Source organism: Monoraphidium neglectum, assembly GCF_000611645.1.
Source record: "Monoraphidium neglectum strain SAG 48.87 unplaced genomic scaffold scaffold00997, whole genome shotgun sequence".
Lineage (NCBI taxonomy): Eukaryota > Viridiplantae > Chlorophyta > Chlorophyceae > Sphaeropleales > Selenastraceae > Monoraphidium > Monoraphidium neglectum.
Genome location: NW_014012631.1, coordinates 1 through 17,796, shown reverse-complemented (window position 1 = coordinate 17,796; position 17,796 = coordinate 1). Strand labels below are relative to the sequence as shown.

Genomic DNA, 17,796 nt, shown 5'->3' with positions numbered 1-17,796 from the left:
CAGCAGCTTGATGTGAACGCCTCGACTATCCATAACGAGCTGCGACCCCTCGAGAGCAAGTCAAGCTCTGCCGCTCCAAGCTACGCAAACTCGAGCGGCCCCGGCGCCGGCCCTGCCTGCTCGCAGCGGGTCCTCACCAGCCAGGTGGCACAGTTGGATGGCACAGGGGTCAACAGCATGAGCTGCAATCAGGCCTGGTCCCCAAGCTCTGACCCCCCATCAAACAAGCCGAGGCACCGCACCGGCCGGGCGGCCGGCGCCGCTACGGCGCTCCCCCTTGAGCCGGGGCCCGTCGCCCGCGCAGCCAGCGGCGGCAGGCGCCAGAGCGAGCGCGCGCCGTGCAGTAAGCGCGCCCCGACTTCTTCGAAAACACGCAAGCGGCGCGTCTCAGCAGATTCTGAGGATGAGGACTGGTCTGCAGGTGGCGAGGGCGACGGCAGCGATGATAGCGGCGACGAGGCGAGCGGCGGCGGCGGCGGCGGCGACGCAAACGGTGCTGCGAGCAGCAGCAGCGGCGGCGGCGGCAGCGGCAGGAGCCGCGGCGCCGCCAAGCGCCGTCGCCGCGCAGCACCAGCAGCACCGGCAGTGGCAGCTAGCAAGCGCTCCAGCGGTCGCATACGCGCGGGGGGCGGCGGCACCGCGGCAGCAACGCACCGGCGGGTGCCGAGGGCGCCTGTTGCTGGTGCGGTGGCTGCGACCGATGGCGCGAGCGCAGCGGCGGAGGAGCGCCACTCGTCATCTTTCCGTGGCGTGACACGCCACCGCCGCAGCGGGCGGTGGGAGAGCCACATCTGGATCAAGGAGATGGGCAAGTGAGTGGCGGATGAGGTGTGCGTTGAGGCGGCCAAAGGAGCAACCGTTTGCGGCGCTCAATGCAAGCGCCTTGCCCATGCTGCAGGCGGAGATGCTGTTGTGGTTTGCAGCGATGCTACATGGTATCAAATCACATGATGTCCCTCTCCGTTTTGCTGATCCTTGGACTGTCAGTGCCATAAGCACACTGTCTTGCGCGCGTCAGCCGCCTTGAGGTTGCACCCTTTGGAAAATCCCATGAACCAATACGTCCCATCAATCGATAAATCCATCAGTCAATCAATCTATCCCATTGCTGCACGCAGGCAGGTGTACCTGGGCGGTTTCGAGGTGGAGGAGTCGGCCGCTGAAGCGTGAGTGGCCCCCTCATCCCCTACAGCGCCTGCCCCACTGCATGCACGGCCCGTGCTGCATGTGCCTGCGGGCCCCTGGCAGCCTCGCTCCTTAAACACCGAATTGTGCAACACGCGCAACCATTTCACTGTTCAGGTATGACATGGCCGCCCTGAAGACCAAGGGCCTCGATGTCAAGACCAACGTGAGAGCCGTCCAACGTGACGGCCGATGCGCAACTACGCGTGGCTGTCCCCCGACAGCGAGTCCAGCTTTGCCCGCGCATGGTCAGATGCGCGTGCCAGAACCAGCGCCGCTCAACCCTCAGCTGCAACTGCGGCGCAACCGCGTGTTCAGCAAGTCGGCACTCCGCCCATTTGCATGGACTCAAATTTGAAAAAAAAGTGCACCAAACCTACATTTCAACAGTTTGACAAGTCGCGTTACGGGGACCTGCTGGCTGTCCTGCACACCATCACGACAGAGGAGCTTGTCATGGCAGTGCGGCGCCAGAGCCAGGTGGGCGTATGTTGCATGGGCCCGCGATTGCTTGGACAGAGCGCGCCTCTGCTGTGCGCTCTCGAGGGCTGAGTCCTGAGGGTGGCATGTGCTGGTACGTAATTAGTACAGGCTGTGCTTTCAGGCAACCAGCAAGTGCCAGTTGCAGCCAGCTCTTGTACCCCCAACCTCAACCCCATCCTGAAAGTGTATCCAAGGCGGGTCTCTCCAATCTTGTCCACCTGTGGGCTCTGTGCACTGCTGCCTCAGGGCTTCTCCCGCGGCTCGTCCACGTACCGCGGGGTCACCGCTCACCCCTCAGGACGCTGGGAGGCGCGCATTGGTGGGTGTTGGGCACGGGTGTGCGCTGCCAGCAAAGGGTACCTGCTGCATGCATTGGCTGCAATGGTTCCTCAGCCAAGTCTCGCGTGTGCAGCCGTCAATAATTGCCGCAAGCAGCGATGTCCAAGGTCCACCTGTGCACGGCACCAATCACCAGAGATTGCCCTGCCGAAATGACCCTTGACTGTCCTTGTCCTTATCCCCTTCAAATCACTGGTGCTGAGAAAAATGCATTACAAATCAAATTTAATTGATTGCACCCACCAGGCATCCCCGGCAGCCGCCACATCTACCTGGGCCTCTACTCTGAGGAAAGGGACGCCGCGCGCGCCTACGACACAGCCCTGGTGCGCAGACAAGACGATCCAACCCTGCACACTCAAACCTTGCTCGCTGATGTTGTGCGCGATGGCGATCCAAAGGCCCCGCAGCTGATCATCAGGAGGGGCATGAATGAGTAAGCGTGCCGCTTTGTCACGCAATCAGGGGCATGTCATGGCACACTTGACGCGCGCCCTCGCTCCCTGCTGGAGTCAGGTAATTGGCTCTCCCAATGCCTCCTTGATGGCAGAGCACACCTCGAACAGTGCCACGCCAGCAAATAATATTGGGTGGAAAAAACTTTGTTGCGCCTGTCCTCCTCTCCCAATCCGTCGTGCCCAACAGTCCCTGCAATCAAACAAACACAACACCCTTCTGCGCAGGTGCGGCTCAAGGGCATGTCTGCGGCCACCAACTACAGCCTGGCTGACTACTGCTACCACCTGGCAGAGCACTACACAGTGGCCCAGGTGCGTGGAGGGGCGTCATCAGCCTAAAATGCCAGCGTGCTTGTGTTTGACTGTCATGGGGTGATGCAGCCTGCGGCATGCGCCGCACGCGTATACGACTTGCAGCACTTGCCGCCTTGAAACATCAGACTTGGTGGTGGCACACGCCTGCTTGCTGGCCTCACCTCAAGCGCTCGCACTGACGCCGACTGGCACGCCCTACATCGATCCCCATGCAGATGATCGAGGGGGGCGACCCGGCCGGCCGCCTGCTCCGCCCCCAGGAGGCGCGCCCCGAGTTTGAGGCGTGGATCAAGGGCGGGCTCGAGGGTGTGGGGCTGGCGATGCCGCCCGCCGCGCTGGAGCGGGCCAAGAGGGACACGAGCGCCGCAGACAAGCGCAGCGGCGACGGCACGGCGGACGCGGCCGGCCGCGGGGAGGGCGGGGCGGCCATCGCGGCGGCGGCGGTGGCGAAGGTCGTTGCGCAGGGCCCGGCAGGGCAGCATGCCTAGCATGGGGGGGCCTCGACGCCAGACGCGGGCGGCATCTATCTGTTAAAAACGTGCTTGATGTTGACTACTTGGCACAGCCGGGGACGGACCGCCGTGATGAGCTACCTGCTCCCTGGCAGCTCTGATAGCTATTATTTCAACCGCTGGGGTGGCCCTCATGGCCCATCCATGCATGGCATCGATGGCAAGCAAACTTCCTTGCTGGAGCAAATTGCTGCAATCGCAAGCTACGACAGCCGGTCCACATGCGATTGCACCCACCAACATGCCTGCCCCACGCTCTGCCTGCGCATAGGGGCCTTGTTTTTGCGGAGAGGAATTGTTTCTGCATAGGGGCCTTGACTGGTCTGGGGTGGGGGGGCCATGCCGCGCGCAATCTGAGACAGCACGACAAGGGGAACCAGGCGGCGGCTGATGCGAGGAAGCCGCCAAGGAGTCGACCCTCAGCTTGGCCAAATGGGCCGCATAACGGCACGCATCCATCATATGATCTAGGCTCACTGAACAGAGCACTCCATACCGTGCACTTGCGACGGCAATTTGGGAGAGTGAGGTGCAGACTCAGCATCCGGCACACACGTGCACACATGGATGCTTGCTTTTTCCACAGACCGCACCTCTGCCGGCACGCCTGGTGACAAACAGGACCTTTGCACTTTTTCACTCCTGCAAATAGCCGCGTCTGAAACACATCTCAGCACCCGCAACACTGACATGTACATTGTACCCTTGTGGCTTGTGCTGCACACGCGCACTACCACTAGCGTTTTTGCCTGAGCCCTCGTGTGCATGTTGTGGCAAACCATTCTGGGCTTTTGCCCCATAGCCAGGACTTTTTTTTGGGGGGGGGGGGCCAAGGGAGTCACGACTTGCCAAGATGGGCTGCCAGCTGGGGCCACATCCTGGGAATACCCATGGGTATTCCCATTAGTCTTGTGAGGGTGCGCAACCTCGGCTGCATCAACACGCAAGCGCGTTCGATCCCAATTCAGAGGATGACACGGGAACTCCTAGCAGGCTTGCTGAGATGCATCAATGTGATTTGGTGGCTGGACCTGCCAATAAGGACATTGAACAGCGCGCGCATGACAGATTTCACTGTAAGCTTGCACAACTGCACATGAGCGAGCTGGGGCTGGAACGCGCTTGTGTGGTGGTGTACACCTACGGGCGCTTCCAGCGTCTTCAAGAGGGCCACGCACGCACAGGTCCTGTACGGCTGGGGTGCAGGCTTAGAGACTTCTCAGAAGCGCCCAATTCCCAGCGCGCAGACACGGGCTAGGACTCCTGCAGGCCATATGCCGAAGAGCGCTGTGCAGGTCCCAGGGGCGTGACACTGGCAGTGGCAAAGCATGCCATCGGGAATGCTATGTGCACCAGTAAAGTTATACCACCACAAGCATCGTGCATCACGAGGACATGGCCAGCACCAGCACAAACACCCCAATCTCACTCCTGCACGCACAAACAACCTCACGCTAAACGCTGCTAGCAAACATGGAGACGCCTCCACAATTGGGGTTGCAGCGTAGCCCAAAGGCCTCTGCACCCACCCAACCAACAAGGGACCGTTGCACAAAGAAGAGCAATAGCACAGAAGTGACAAAGCCGCTCTAGATGTATTGCCAGGTGTGAGCCTTTCAGGTCTCGCTACCAGAACCACTAGCGCTCTCGTCCTCGCTCTCCGTGTCAGACGCGGGCAGCATGCTGTGCGGCACCAGCGCCGCGGCTGTCTGCATGTTCAGAGCTACGGCTGCTGATCCTGATTTCCCTTCGTCCCCCTCTTGACGATGCTGCTGCTGCTGCTCCTGCTGCTGCTGCTGCTGCTGCTGCTGCTGCTGCTGCTGCACCTGTTCAGGGTCCAAGGGCAGCAACACCAGGCCTTGGTGCCGCACCCGCACCGCGCTGACAGCGCCCTGCCCCACCAGCTTCAGGCCAGCTTCGGACAGGAGGGTGTCGACCTGGTACAAGGGGGGGAGGCGCCAAGCAGGTGTCGAAAGAAAGACGGTGTTGAGCTTGTGAGCGAGGGTTTTTGGCGATTGCATGCAACATCAACAAGGGCAGCAGCATCTAAATTGGTCTTTTGGTAGTCAATGCAAATGATTTGACTTGGTCAACTGCCAAGACACACCAGGACTGCGTGGTCTAGGGTGGCCGCATCTGGCGCGGCGACTTCAGGGATGGCTGCACCGTCACATGCATCAGGCGCACTACCGACATCGCCGCCGCCGCCACATGCGGCGTTGCCGCTCGCTGTCCCGCTATCCTGCTGCCGCTGCGGCCCTGCCGTTGAATCCTGCACAGCCAGCGCTGCCAGGGTGGGCTCGATGCAGTCGCCGCTGCTGCCGCTGGCGGCAACGCCGCTGCCGCTGCCAGTCTCCTGCGTGCCGCTGCCAGTCTCTTGCGCGCCGCTGCCTAAGGCTGGCAGCAGGGGGATGCCCAACTCTTGCAGCTGCACATCCGTGGCCTCGAGCACGGCCTGCGGGGTTTTATCCAATGGTTGCGTGCAGCGAGGAAGTCAGTGCTTGGATGCATGCGACGTTGTACAATTGGAGTTAAATGAGCACAAGAGCACAACGTTGTCCAGGCTGCGCCACACCCGAGCGAGCGGCAGCCCTTCACCCCCCACACCTGCGGCTGGTGCGTCCACCAGTTGACCAACAGCGTCGCCCGGGCAGCTGGCGAGAAGCTGTCCAGCACGCCGTGCCCCAGGCGGCCGTCAAAGACGCAATATGCGCCCTCCACGGGGTAGATCAGGCAGCTGCTCTCCGGGTCCTCTGGGACTGGGTGGCCAAGGGTCTGGTCAAACACCTGGTCAACCACAACCGTTGGGCCTGAGGCACGTTTGCCAGGGACGGCGCAAGTATCTCATCAGGCAGTCGCTTGAGGGAGCGGGGCGATGAAACGATTGGGCCGCTGCCTAGCAGCGGCTGATTGCAGCCGGAAGGGGCCGGCACAACCCTCCTTCAATCCACCCGCCAAAGCAAAAACCCTACTCATCAAGACCACCGGGGGCAGCCCCGTGGGCTGCCGTCTGTCCCCAGCCAGGCGCCCCAATTCATGCCAGCTGCCAGCCCAAGGCTGCCAGCCCAGGGCAGGCCACCACCAAAAGCACCCACCCTCGCGCCGCGCGCCGGCATCGCAGCTGCCCGTCAAGTACAGCACAGACGACCATACTGGGTTGACCATCGCCCCATCGCTGACCAACAGGTGCTCATCCTTGTCAAAGTGGAAGGCCAGGCCGCGCCCGGGCTCGTAAACCTTGTCGCAAGCGTAGTGAGGGCGCGTGAGCAAGCGAGTGTGTGCAGGTGCCCACAAGCGCACATGTGTGTGTACACGCGGGTTTGTTGGGCATGTGTTAGTGTGTGTGAGATTTGAACCGGCCAAGGTGGGCTGGGCAGAGAGGCGCAAATGCGGAGCCAAGCAAGGCAGCTTGCAGCTGGGCCTGGCACGCTGGCCTCGCAGGACGCACATGACTCATGTGGGCCACGAGGCGGCGCTCAGCCACTTAGGCCGCACCTGGCACCAGTACTCGGCGCCTGCCCAGTCCGGCGGCAGTCGCCGCCGCATGTGGCGCTCATACAGCTGCAGGACCGCCACGTCAGCTGCCGAGCGACAAGCGGCGGCACCAGCCTCGATGCGGGCGCGCGGCACCCAGAAGTTGGGGGCGTGGCTGATGCCCTCTGCATCTCGCTGCACTGCAGCTAGGGCGTCGGGCTGCAGGCCCTCTGGGTGCAGGTACACCCGCATAGTGCCGCTGCGGCGCTGTCGGCGCACCGCTTGTACACTAATCCAAGCCCGCGGGCGAGGCGGCGGCTTGTCGAGCGGGTGCTGCGTGCAGACCCGTGAGCCCGTGCGCGCTGCAGTGAATAGAACTTTCTGGTCAAGTGTTGAGTCGAGCTGAGTGTCCTCTACGGTATACAGAACCAGCGCTCAACCGTGCATGGGTCACCGTAGTGAGTGTGAGAAACTACTCAGAGTTATTGCTATTGTCTAGAAATTCGAGAATGTGTGTTGTTGCAGCTGATGAGTAGATGCATGCGACCGGTCTTAGGTGATCTCGGTTGAATCAAGTCGTTCGATCCTCGCGATTGCATTGGTCGTCAGCCTAGATGCTGGCTAGACAGCGGTGCCTCTTGCCTCGCAGCACGCCGCGGCATGGGACGCTGTCAAACAGCGGGGCAGCAACACCGGCGCACATGCGCGCCCAGCGTGTTTCCGTCTGCGTCCACTCGACATCCGGGACGCAGGCAATGCTGCTCGCCAGCGAGCGCGCGTCCATTTGCAAGCTTGACCGCGATCAGCTGGCTAGCGCCCTCCGCCGTCTGGGTGCGCCACCACCGCGCACACAGTCCCCAAGGGCTTTCACCCTCAGTCGAGCCAGGGATACATGTGTAACGCCCTCCCCCCCTGTCGCGATGCCGCACAAGCATTGTTCAGCGCCGCACACACACACACACGCCCCCACATCCCAGCACCCGCAACCCGCCAACACCCCTCCCCACCCCCCCAGGCGAGGACGTCCCGCCCGCCGCCGACCGCGCCGCGCTGCTGTCGCGCCTCGCCGCCCGCCGCCTCGCCGAGCGCGCCCGGGTCGTGCGGCTGCCGCTGCGGCTGACGCTCGCGCACCGGCGGTCGACGCGGCGGTACCTGACAGTCCCCGTGGACGTCGGGGACATCGGATTCGTCGACTTTCTGCTAGAGGCGGGCTCCTACAACTGCACAATCAGCCCAGACCTGCGGCAGCGGCTGGGCATCGGGCCCAGCGACGGGTCGGCGGTGCGCGCGCTGGACAGCGGCGGGCCGACGCTGCGGCAGAGGGTGGAGCTGCCAGAGATGTGGCTCGGTGGGTGGCGGCGCGCTGTGCGCGCTGCGCGTGCTTTGCACAGTTCAGAGTGACGGTGCTCCGGCGTCAAGCGCCACACGATCGCCCCGCAGCGGTCGAGGATCGGACCAGCGGCCCGTGGACAAATGCGCAGGCGGCAGGTCCACCCGGCCGTGCAGTCGCCAGCGCAGCGCCGCGGGGCGCGCTGTTACTTCTGTAGCAGCGGGGGCCTGCCCGGCCTTGATTTTCGCCCTGTTTAGCACTGTCCTGCAACCCTTCCACAATCGGCAGGCACGTTCAAGCTGCCTGCCCTGAGCGCGTGCGTCAGCGAGCTACCAGTGCCCCGCAAGGCGCGCCGCATGCAGCCGCAGCCCCCGCAGCAGCAACAGCAGCAGCAGCAGCAGCAGCAGCATCAGCAGGGCGAGGGCACGCGGCAGCAGCCGCCGCAGCTCCCGCAGGCGGGCCCGGGCGGCATGCTGGGCGTGCGGGCGCTGCGGTGCTTTGACATTGACTTTGACTGGGCCGGCAACCGCCTGGTTTTCCATCCGGCCGGACACGCGGCTGCGGGGCTGCTGGACACCAAGGGGCTGCGGCGGGTGCCCTGCCAGTTTACAAAGAGTGAGCAGCCTGCTTTTGACACGTCTGGATTGTTCACAATGTTCACAATGGACTGCACGCCAGCGTTTGCTGCGGGCCTGCTTGCAGCCAATCGCGTAATCAGGGGCACAGTGCATTTACTGCCGCGCCGCGCTCGGGCTGAGGCTGCACGTGCATGCTTGGAAACGCCCACGCAAAGGTGCGCGGCTCACCGTCACACGATCTCCTTGCACGACCGAGCGCAGCCGGCCTGGTCATCCTGTCCGTCAGCATCAACAGCAGCGCCCCGATCCTCGGAATCCTCGACCTCTCGGCCGGCGTCACGGTCCTCAACTGGTGGGACGCCGCGACATCGCATGGCGGGCAGGCCGGCTTCCACACGGCCAGCGACCGTTGATGGTCTGTGCTTGCGGAAAAGAGTTCCCCTGTGGAACACAACGCGGGGCAGTGACAAAGCACCATCACAAAGCGCACCCTCTTGGCCTCTTCCCTACATGCGCACCTGCCACTCAAAAGCAAACACGCACGTGCGCGCAGGGAGGCCGCCGAGCTGTTGGGCATGCAGTGCCAGATGGACGAGGAGCAAGCTTCCAGCGGCGTCGGCGGCGCTGGCGAAGGGAGCGACGGCGTTGGGGCTGGTAGCAGCAGTAGCGGCAGCAGCGAGGCAGCGGGGAAAGGCAAAGGCAGCGGCGGCGTCGGCGGGAGGGGGCCGGCCTATGGGGCGGGCTACTTTGGCAGCGTGCGGGTGAGGCCCTATGAGCAGCTGCTGCTAGGCCGCCCAGCGCCTGGCGGTCAGCCACATGGACAGCATGGGCACGACCACCACAGGGCGGCTGGCAGCGCCGCCGCGGGCGGGGGCAAACCCGCGCCGCTGCAGATACGGCTGGCGCCGACTGTGGAGCAGGGACTCATCGGCGGCAGCGCTGGCAGCAGCGCTGCCGCTGCAGGGCGACAGCAGCAGCAGCAGCAGCAGCAGCAGCAGCAGCAGCAGCAGGCGCGCGGCGCGGGCGGCCCCGCCCAGCGACCGCCACCGCCGCGCGCCTCCGGAACCGGCGGTGGGGGCGGCGCGGCGCCGCTGGTGCAGGTGCACGATGTGTACGAGCACGAGGTCGATCTGGTGCTGGGCGCCGGCGCGCGCAGCGGCGGCGCGCGCGTGCCGCCGCCGCCCAAGCTGGCGGTTGCCCACCTGAAGGGCCTGGCGCAGCTGGGCCTCGGCGGGCGGCCAGCGGTGGTGGTGGGGGCCGACATTTGGGGGCGGCGGCGGATGGTGCTCTGCCTCAAGGCCGGGATTATGTATTTGTGACGCGCCAGCTGCGCATATCGGCTACCGCTTGCCCACGATCAACCCTTGCCACATCTCAAGCCACCGCATCATGCACTTGGACTCATCGACACGTGTCGACTGGAGTGCTGTGCGTGCAGCTGCTGGTTCGTGATGCTGCACTTCTTCCCTTGGCGTGGGCAGTTGCACTGGTGATCTTCTTGACACTCGTTTACTAGACAAAATTGTGCCAGACATTAGATACACTGCTCACAAGACCCTATCCCAATGCTGGCCACTCTTCAGATCTTGTCTGCCGCGTGCTGCTTCACTGCAATTCTTCGCCAGCTGTCTCAACCTTGTGGTGCTGCGCGGAAGCCACCACCATTGTCGATATGCAGGCGTGTTACACAGTGGCGTTGCGAACACAACCCGCCCACAAAACTGTACGTGCTGCTGCAGGGTGATTCGTTTAGTAGAGGGCCTCCTCCTGTGGGTGTGCGCAGAGGGCGGGAGCGGAGGCGTCGGCGGATATGGAACTGACTCAGCAGGCTACAAAATTGATTGGTGCAGGCGGTTCAAGGACCCTTACTCATCGCAGCAGGGCTCTCGAAGCACGCGGTTAGAGAGGTGATGAGGGGCTTGCAGCAATTTGTGGCGGCGACTCGCACCTGGTTGGTCAGGATAGTCACGTCGCTGGTGGGGTAGGCCACGCAGGTGAGCACAAACCTATCAAGAAACGTGATTTGAGGGGCATTCAGGGAGTGGGCGTCAGAAAGCGGTGAGTAGCGTCTTGTGTGCGCAAGCTTGCGTGCGTCCATCCAAGGATCCCGGCAGGCCAGCTGCTGCGCACCCGTTGCCGATCTGGGAGTCGTCCAGGAAAGACTGGTCGCTCTGATCGACGGAGCCCGCCTCCACCTTGCCCGCGCAGCTGGAGCAGGCGCCTGGGGAAATAGGGGCCATGGCGCGGGTCGCAGTCGGGAGTGAGCTTCGCTGCCTGCAACGATGTCCGGTCCGGTCCGGTCCAGGTGAGATTGCCTGGCTGGCGCTGTTCCCCATTCTGCCCAGCGTGTGCCATTCGCTGCTCTGTCTCTGCTCCTATTCAGTAGCGGTGCAGTCGTGGCTACTGGTCTGCATATGCTGCGTGCTGTCGTCCATGTGCAGCTGCTGTATCAACAGTTGCAGCCAAGGCGTGGCGGCCAGGTGCCTCTGCCCAGGCGTGCAAATAGGACCTGGTAATCAATACGGGCCCAATCACGTGTCTGTGCTCGCTGGGAAAACGCCCTGCTCGCACGAACCCGCGATCAGCGCCCGCTGCTTCAACCTCGACTGGGCTGTGCTGCGGACTCCAAATGCATCGTACAAGCTGGTACAGAGACAAATAAAGAATCGCGATCGCTCCGGCGGTCAATGGCCATTCGGGGACGATTCCGGGACGCGATCTGTGCTCACCGGCCCTGCAGGAGTAGGGCAGGTCAAGGCCGGCCTCCTCGGCGGCGTCCAGGATGTAGGTGTCGTCGGCCACGTCGATGACCTTCTCGCCTGGGGATCATTGAATGTGGGTGGGGATCAGTGTTGGCGGAGGTGGGGGAGAGGGTGTGGAATGCCCACGACCCGGACAACGGCCGCCACGGCGGATGTGCGTCCATGCGCACGCTCAAAAGGTGTCTTGTATCCCTTTTGCATCGATGACAATGCGCCATTGGCGGGAGAGAGCCCCGGAAGGGCCAGAGAGCCTCCTGCGTTCGAGATGGGTCCTCGCCCCACCTACGACACGAGGCCCGCTTTGCTCACCGCTGGGGGTCTTGAGGGTCACCTTGTAGGTGGCAGCCATCACCACACGGCTGCGAGCAGCCGGGCGAGTGGCGGAGCGAGCGGCGACGGGGGCGCGAGCGAGCTGCATTGTTGCTGCTTCTGTGAGGGAGCGAGTAAAGTCAATGAAGCGATCGTCGCAATGAGGTGCGGAATCGGGAGCACGCCGCAATTCATCCAGTCCGTGCGTTGCCCATGCTTGATCCGGTAGCTTCCACCCCGCGGAGTCACCTTTGTCGAGCAGTATACGTCGATGTCTCGTCTGGACCAACCATCGCTTGATCTGGGGCGGATGGGGGCGTGTGCCGGCGCGTGCGCAACATGCGGCAGCATGCGCCCCCCACCTTGAACCAGGGTTTGCATGGTGGATGGGCACTCGTGCATGCTGCAATTGCATCTGCATTGCCCAAACGTACTTCGCACTAGCCCGTGTGCATCACATGTACGTGCAGGTCGTATTTGTGCGCGTTCGCACGCGTGTGTGTGTCGTGTGTGCACGTGCGCACGCACACAGCACGCCACGTACAGATATTATGTGCGTCACCATGCCTGCCTCCTTGCTGTTCTTGTCTAGTCAGTCAAGGCATAGGCATGCGTCTAAATCATTGCAGCACAAACTTGGCCCCTTGTATTTCAAGCTGCCAGGGGAGGCAGAAACAGCATTACAGCGAGGGTGACACGCGTTCTGGAGAGCTTGGGGCCCCATCCACTGCGCCCACGCCATAAAACTTTTCCCAGCGCGCCGCCTGCTGCGCCCGCAGCTTCTCAAACCGCGCCGGCTCGGGCAGCGACCAGCTCATGTCCTCGCCGGTCACGGGGTGCTCCAGCTCGATCGCCCCCGCCCACAGCGCCATGCCCCACCCCTTGAGCAGCTCCACTTCGTTGCCTTCGCCGCCGCCGCCGCCGCCGTCAGCTGCCTGCATCCGCGCTCGCAGCTCGTCCGGCGGCGCTGCCATCAGCGCCGCCTCCGCCGCCGCCTCCCCTGCCGCGCCGCCGGCCCAACGGGTGTACAGCGGGTCCCCGAGGATGGGGTGCCCGAGGCAGATCGCCAGGTGGCGCCTCAGCTGGTGGCGCCGTCCCGTCCTTGGCACGAGGTCCACGGTGGTGATCCAGCCGCCGTACCGCAGGCAGCGCGAGTGGGAGGCGACGCGGACCTCTGTGTGCGCGGGGCGGCCCTCAACGGGGTGGTCTATGATGATGGGGCCGCCGCCTGGCGGCCCGTCCAGACGGCCCGCCACCAGCGCGCGGTATTGCTTGCGCACGTGCCTGGTGATTGGTTGGCGAGCGCAAGGGGTATGCCGTACGAGTGTGGGTGGGGGGGTACATGCGTGCATAGACAAAAATAACTGAGGCCGCCAGCCGACTGGTCTGCGCCTGCATGACAGGCGGACAGGCTCATGGCGTTGTGGTCTTGGTGCTTCGCTGGGCTTGACCAGCGGTGCCACCTGCGAGAGGCACTGTTTGTGCCTGTCCTGTCACATGCCTCGTTGCTGACAACAACGATCCTGCGGGCCGCGGCGGGTGCGGTCACGCGCTGCAGGTGGAACCTGCAACACGCACACAGCACGCGCAGCCCGCCGCCACTCGCCAGGCTTGGGCTGGGCGCTCACAGCCAAGCGCGGCTGTCGGGCCTTACCCTTTCACTCACCTCGCCTCAAACTGGCGCGCCAGCGCCGCCGCGGCCGGCCGCGTTTTGACGAAGAGCATGACGCCCCCGGTCAGCTGGTCCAGCCGGTGCGCGGGGTGGGCGCCGCCCGGCAGCGCCTCAGCTGCGAGGGGGTGGAGTCGGCAACCACCAGTCCGCATGGGTGACGCACAGCAGACGCGGCCATGCACGAGCAGGTAGTGCACGAGGCTGAAATCTCAGCCCGGCATGCAGCTCCCAGCCTGTACAGTCAAGCGCACCGTGCTGTGGGGCGTCCGGGCCGCATGCGTGTACGACTCAACGTCTGGCGCACGCACCTTGGTTGCTGGGCGGCACGAGGGCGCGCACATAGGCAGCCAGGTGGTGCGACCCATAGCCGTGGCACTTGATGCCCCAGGGCTTGACCACCGCAGTGATGTAGTCGTCATCAAATAAGATTGGGATGTGGATGCCTGGGGGCGGCGGCGTCGCGCGCGGCCTGCGCTGCCCCCGCTGCTGAGGATCTGTCGAGAAGCTGCCTGGTTGCTCCACCGGCTCCAAGACCTGCAGCAGCTGCCCCACACACACCTGTGCACCGCAGCCGCTGGTGGCGCCGTCGACCAGCACGCGGCGGCGGCGGCAGGCCTTGCGGGCAGCTGTCATCGTTGCAAACGCGCCGGGAAATGTCGCGCAGAGGGCGTCTGGCAGCGGTGCGGCGGCGGCCGCGTGTGATGAATGCGCGACGCGCATGGCTGCAGGGCTCTCATGCTTGCTACGGCCGAGCGCAGGCGGCTGTCCGGCGGCGGAAACACCAGGAGCCGCTACTACTGGTGTGCTGCTGCTTTGGATTGCCGAGCGCTGCCAAAATGAGAGTCTGCTGCGACGTGCGAATGGCAAATGCAGCCGTGGCGAAGAATCTCGTCCATTCACTGTTAAAAGCCGACTTGCTGTTGGGTGCAGGCGATGCAAGATCATTTCCTTGCAAAACACGTATACAGCACAACACCGGTTGATAGAGTCTGGGCCGAAGTTGTGATGTGCATAATTCAGGCGTGTGCACCTGACGTTCCGGTCCAAAGACCCACGTCCCAAGGAAAAGTGTGTCGGGCGTTCGCTGCGGTCAAAGCTAGTGTGCCGACCGTTGCCGACAATCACTGCTGCCAGGATTGCTTGGCAGCAACCCACAACATGGAGCTATCATAAGGTCACTGCCTAGCTCAAGCATTGGACAACCTAAGAGCCTGCACGCGTATGCGCATGTGCCTGTGTCAATGCTCCATGTCAAACCACCAGTCTATGTATGCCTTGGCATCTGACCATTTGTGTGCAATCAGACAATTAGCTGGTGTCTTGTGCATATGTGCCATACCCGGCTCATGCAGTTGGATATGACACGAAGCATGTCGTCCTGCCAACAGTCAGCCTCAACCATCCTGCAGCCTCTTCTTGTCCCGAGGCCAGGTTCCTCACCACCTTGGGCAGAAGGCGGCCAGCGGGTCCACTGGGCTCAGGCTTGCAGCTGAGCATGTCTCAGCCATGTGCCACAACGACAGGGCACTCGGGATCCCCAATGGGCAGTGGTTTGACACACCTGATGCTGCGAGTGCGGCTCCTGTATGCCATACAGTACAAAATTGACTTGTACTGACATAATGTGCAGGCGGGTAGCAAGTCTTGTTTCATCCAGTGAAAGTCCTTGTGTACGCCCACCAGTCTGGCTGGTTGCATGAACATTGTCATGATCGCCCCTGCTGAGTGCGACGCGACTTGCTTGCTCTTGCCTTGTGCACTGCGGGTTCCCCGGTCCAGCACAGGAACACAGAGACGACCAAGTGCAAGCCTGTATATTCGCATGCACAATAGCATTTGCATAGCCCGCGCTGTCAGACGCCGCCCGCGATCAGTGCCTTCAGATCACATTCAGACACTGCCAAGGTCAGCTGCTGGATGAGTAGGTTCGGAATGTCGAGGGATCTCGCGCTGTTTTGAGTTCAGAGTGCTGCAGTGCCACAGCTGGACACACCGGAGGCATGATGGAGACGTTCTGCGGCAAGCACCGCTGGTCTTTGCTGCCCAGCCACCGTGCACGTGTTAATGGCACATAGTGCTCTCGGTCTCGCTGCTGTGTACGCAGGATCAAGGTACCGCGGCTAGTTGACAGGGACAGGCGGCGGGCGGCTGTGCACTGAAGTTGCGCTCGGCACAACAGCGCGGCGACCGCGGCTGCCAGCTCTTGCGCCTTCCGGAGGCCTTGCTTTGGTTCAATAGCCCCGCCTTAGCGGCGGCGGCGGCAGCGGCGGCGGCCCACGCTGCAGAGACAGCAGCGGCCGAGCAGCCATGTTCTGCGCGATCAGCGGCACGGTGCCAGAGGAGCCCGTCGTCTCGAAGAAGACGGGCCACGTCTTTGAGCGGCGGCTGATCGAGAAGTACGTCCAAGAGACGGGCAAGTGCCCCGTCACCCAGGCCGAGCTCAGCCAGGACGACCTGCTGCCGCTGGCGACGAACAAGACCGTCAAGCCGCGCGCGACGCCGGCGACCAGCATACCCGGCCTGCTGGGGCTGTTCCACGATGAGTGGGATGCGCTCATGCTGGAGACCCACGCGCTGCGGCAGGCGCTGCACACCAGCCGGCAGGAGCTGAGCCATGCGCTATACCAGCACGACGCGGCGTGCCGCGTGATCGCGCGGCTGATGCGGGAGCGCGACGAGGCGCGCGGCGCGCTCGACAGCATGCGGTGAGGCGGGGGCGGGGGCCGCACGGTGTGTGTGTGCGTGCGTGTGTGTGTGTGTGTGTGTGTATGTGTGTGCGCGCGTGTGCACGTGCGGGTGCGCGCTTACGCGGGGGTCCGGGGCGCAAGGCCTGCGGTGGGGGCATGTAGTTGCAGGGGCGCAGAGAGGGGCGGGGGCGATGTCCGCCTGCGCGAATGCACCGGCTGGCTTGAGGGTCAAGGCAGGGGACGGACTGGTCTGGCAGCCGGACAGCCGATTGGATTCACTGGCCCTTGCTGCCAGCACTGACGCAGCTGCTTTTCTGGGCCCACCTCTCTTTGCCGCCCCGCCCCCCAAGGGAGACTCTGCGGGCCGAGTTCGAGGCTAAGAAGCGCGGCGCGGAGGACGGCGCCGCCGAGGACGGCGAGGAGGCGCCCAGCAAGCGCGCCAAGGCTGCGGGGATACCCCAGGTGGGGGCCGCAGCTGAAGGGCACTCTCTGCTGATCATCACATGGAGAAAGGAAGTGTAGTGAAGGCCTTGCTGCGATTACAGCACATGGTGCTGCGGGGTATGGGTCTGTGAGCATCATTCCGCCCCTGCCCTGCGCGCATACTGCACTGCGGCGCATCCGCCGGCCGCTCCCCCGCGCCAGCGCCTGCGGCCAGCCGCCTCGCGGGGGGCGCCCCATGACGCGCGCTCCCAGCCGACTGCGCGCAACGCCACGCGACCGACCGTAGTCCGTGCTGGACGAGGTTGCCGAGGTTAACGCGGCGCTGTCCAAGGCGCGCAAGAAGCGCGTCGTGCCCGACAGCGTGGCGACGCCCGAGGAGGTGGCGGGGTATACGCTCGTGGGCAGCTACGCGGTGCACAGCGCCAGCAAAGGCGGCATCGCGGACATTGACCTGCACCCGCAGCAGGTGGGGGAAGGCTCGGGCTGCAGAAGAGGTGCCTTGCGCTGCAGTGGTGGCATCCTAGCGCAAACGCTGTTTTTTCAGGGGTGGGAGTGCGTGTGTGTGTGTGTGCTGGGGGGTGCGTGCCGTGTCTTTGTGTGTGTGTGCGTGCGTGTGCGTATATGTGCGTGGATCTTTGTGCTGGCTTGGGGATCATGTGAGCTGGCTTGGGGATCATGTGAGCTTGTGTGTGTGTGTGTGTGTGTCTGTGTGTCTGTGTTCGTGAGCTTGCGTGCGAGTGTGTGCTCGAGCAGGGTATCTTGACTGCAACTTATCGAAGGTGCATGCGCCATGCACGATTGCTTGTTGTCCCTGCAACCTGATTGCGCCTACCAACCCCAGCGCGCCCACTCTTACCCCCCCTTTTCCCGATCCACGCCCGCAGCCCAGCGTCGCGGCCACCGCCGGCGCCGACTCGACCGTGCGGCTGTTTGACACCCAGCAGGAGCGCCAGCTCGCCTCCCTGCAGGGCCACACGAAGCGCGTCACCGCCGCCCGCTTCGCCGGCGCGACCGCGCTCGTCACGGGCTCCGCCGACAAGACGGTGCGGCTCTGGCGCGCCGAGGCGGAGGGCGGCGACCCGGCCGGTGGCTACAAGTGCGCGGCGGTGCTGTCGGACCATGCCGGCGAGGTGGTGGCGGTGACCGTGCACCCGGGGCAGCGCTACTTTGTCAGTGCGTCGGCGGACGCCAGCTGGGCGTTCTGGGATGTGGAGGGCGCGGCGTGCCTCAAGCAGGTGTGGGGGGAGT

The 17,796-nt window shown here is 63.9% G+C and overlaps 6 protein-coding genes across 6 annotated transcripts; 3 read left to right on the top strand and 3 right to left on the bottom strand.

Moving 5' to 3' along the window:
• Positions 1-177: 177 nt before the first annotated feature.
• Positions 178-3,268, top strand: MNEG_6240 (hypothetical protein; the record flags this gene model as incomplete). Its single annotated transcript, XM_014045291.1, has 8 exons — positions 178-812; positions 1,119-1,166; positions 1,303-1,351; positions 1,576-1,665; positions 1,915-1,987; positions 2,254-2,333; positions 2,691-2,777; positions 2,996-3,268. The coding sequence occupies 8 exons, from the start codon at positions 178-180 to the stop codon at positions 3,266-3,268; spliced, it is 1,335 nt and encodes a 444-aa protein (XP_013900745.1).
• Positions 3,269-4,908: 1,640 nt separating this feature from the next.
• On the bottom strand, positions 4,909-7,018 carry MNEG_6239 (hypothetical protein; the record flags this gene model as incomplete). The annotated part of the gene is made up of 5 exons (XM_014045290.1): positions 4,909-5,229; positions 5,400-5,747; positions 5,900-6,102; positions 6,388-6,529; positions 6,788-7,018. The coding sequence occupies 5 exons, from the start codon at positions 7,016-7,018 to the stop codon at positions 4,909-4,911; spliced, it is 1,245 nt and encodes a 414-aa protein (XP_013900744.1).
• A 503-nt stretch (positions 7,019-7,521) lies between these two features.
• MNEG_6238 (hypothetical protein) lies at positions 7,522-9,993 on the top strand (the record flags this gene model as incomplete). The annotated part of the gene is made up of 6 exons (XM_014045289.1): positions 7,522-7,597; positions 7,782-8,114; positions 8,385-8,711; positions 8,936-9,026; positions 9,228-9,435; positions 9,568-9,993. The coding sequence occupies 6 exons, from the start codon at positions 7,522-7,524 to the stop codon at positions 9,991-9,993; spliced, it is 1,461 nt and encodes a 486-aa protein (XP_013900743.1).
• Positions 9,994-10,423: 430 nt separating this feature from the next.
• On the bottom strand, positions 10,424-11,854 carry MNEG_6237 (Ferredoxin; the record flags this gene model as incomplete). The annotated part of the gene is made up of 5 exons (XM_014045288.1): positions 10,424-10,441; positions 10,623-10,680; positions 10,805-10,895; positions 11,404-11,493; positions 11,746-11,854. The coding sequence occupies 5 exons, from the start codon at positions 11,852-11,854 to the stop codon at positions 10,424-10,426; spliced, it is 366 nt and encodes a 121-aa protein (XP_013900742.1).
• Positions 11,855-12,425: 571 nt separating this feature from the next.
• Positions 12,426-14,050, bottom strand: MNEG_6236 (Ribosomal large subunit pseudouridine synthase D; the record flags this gene model as incomplete). Its single annotated transcript, XM_014045287.1, has 3 exons — positions 12,426-13,029; positions 13,412-13,532; positions 13,726-14,050. The coding sequence occupies 3 exons, from the start codon at positions 14,048-14,050 to the stop codon at positions 12,426-12,428; spliced, it is 1,050 nt and encodes a 349-aa protein (XP_013900741.1).
• A 1,674-nt stretch (positions 14,051-15,724) lies between these two features.
• On the top strand, positions 15,725-17,783 carry MNEG_6235 (pre-mRNA-processing factor 19; the record flags this gene model as incomplete). Its single annotated transcript, XM_014045286.1, has 4 exons — positions 15,725-16,122; positions 16,455-16,566; positions 16,835-17,014; positions 17,433-17,783. Coding segments are annotated over 4 exons (1,041 nt in total), but the record flags the coding sequence as incomplete, so codon positions are not given.
• Between the last annotated feature and the right edge of the window lie 13 nt (positions 17,784-17,796).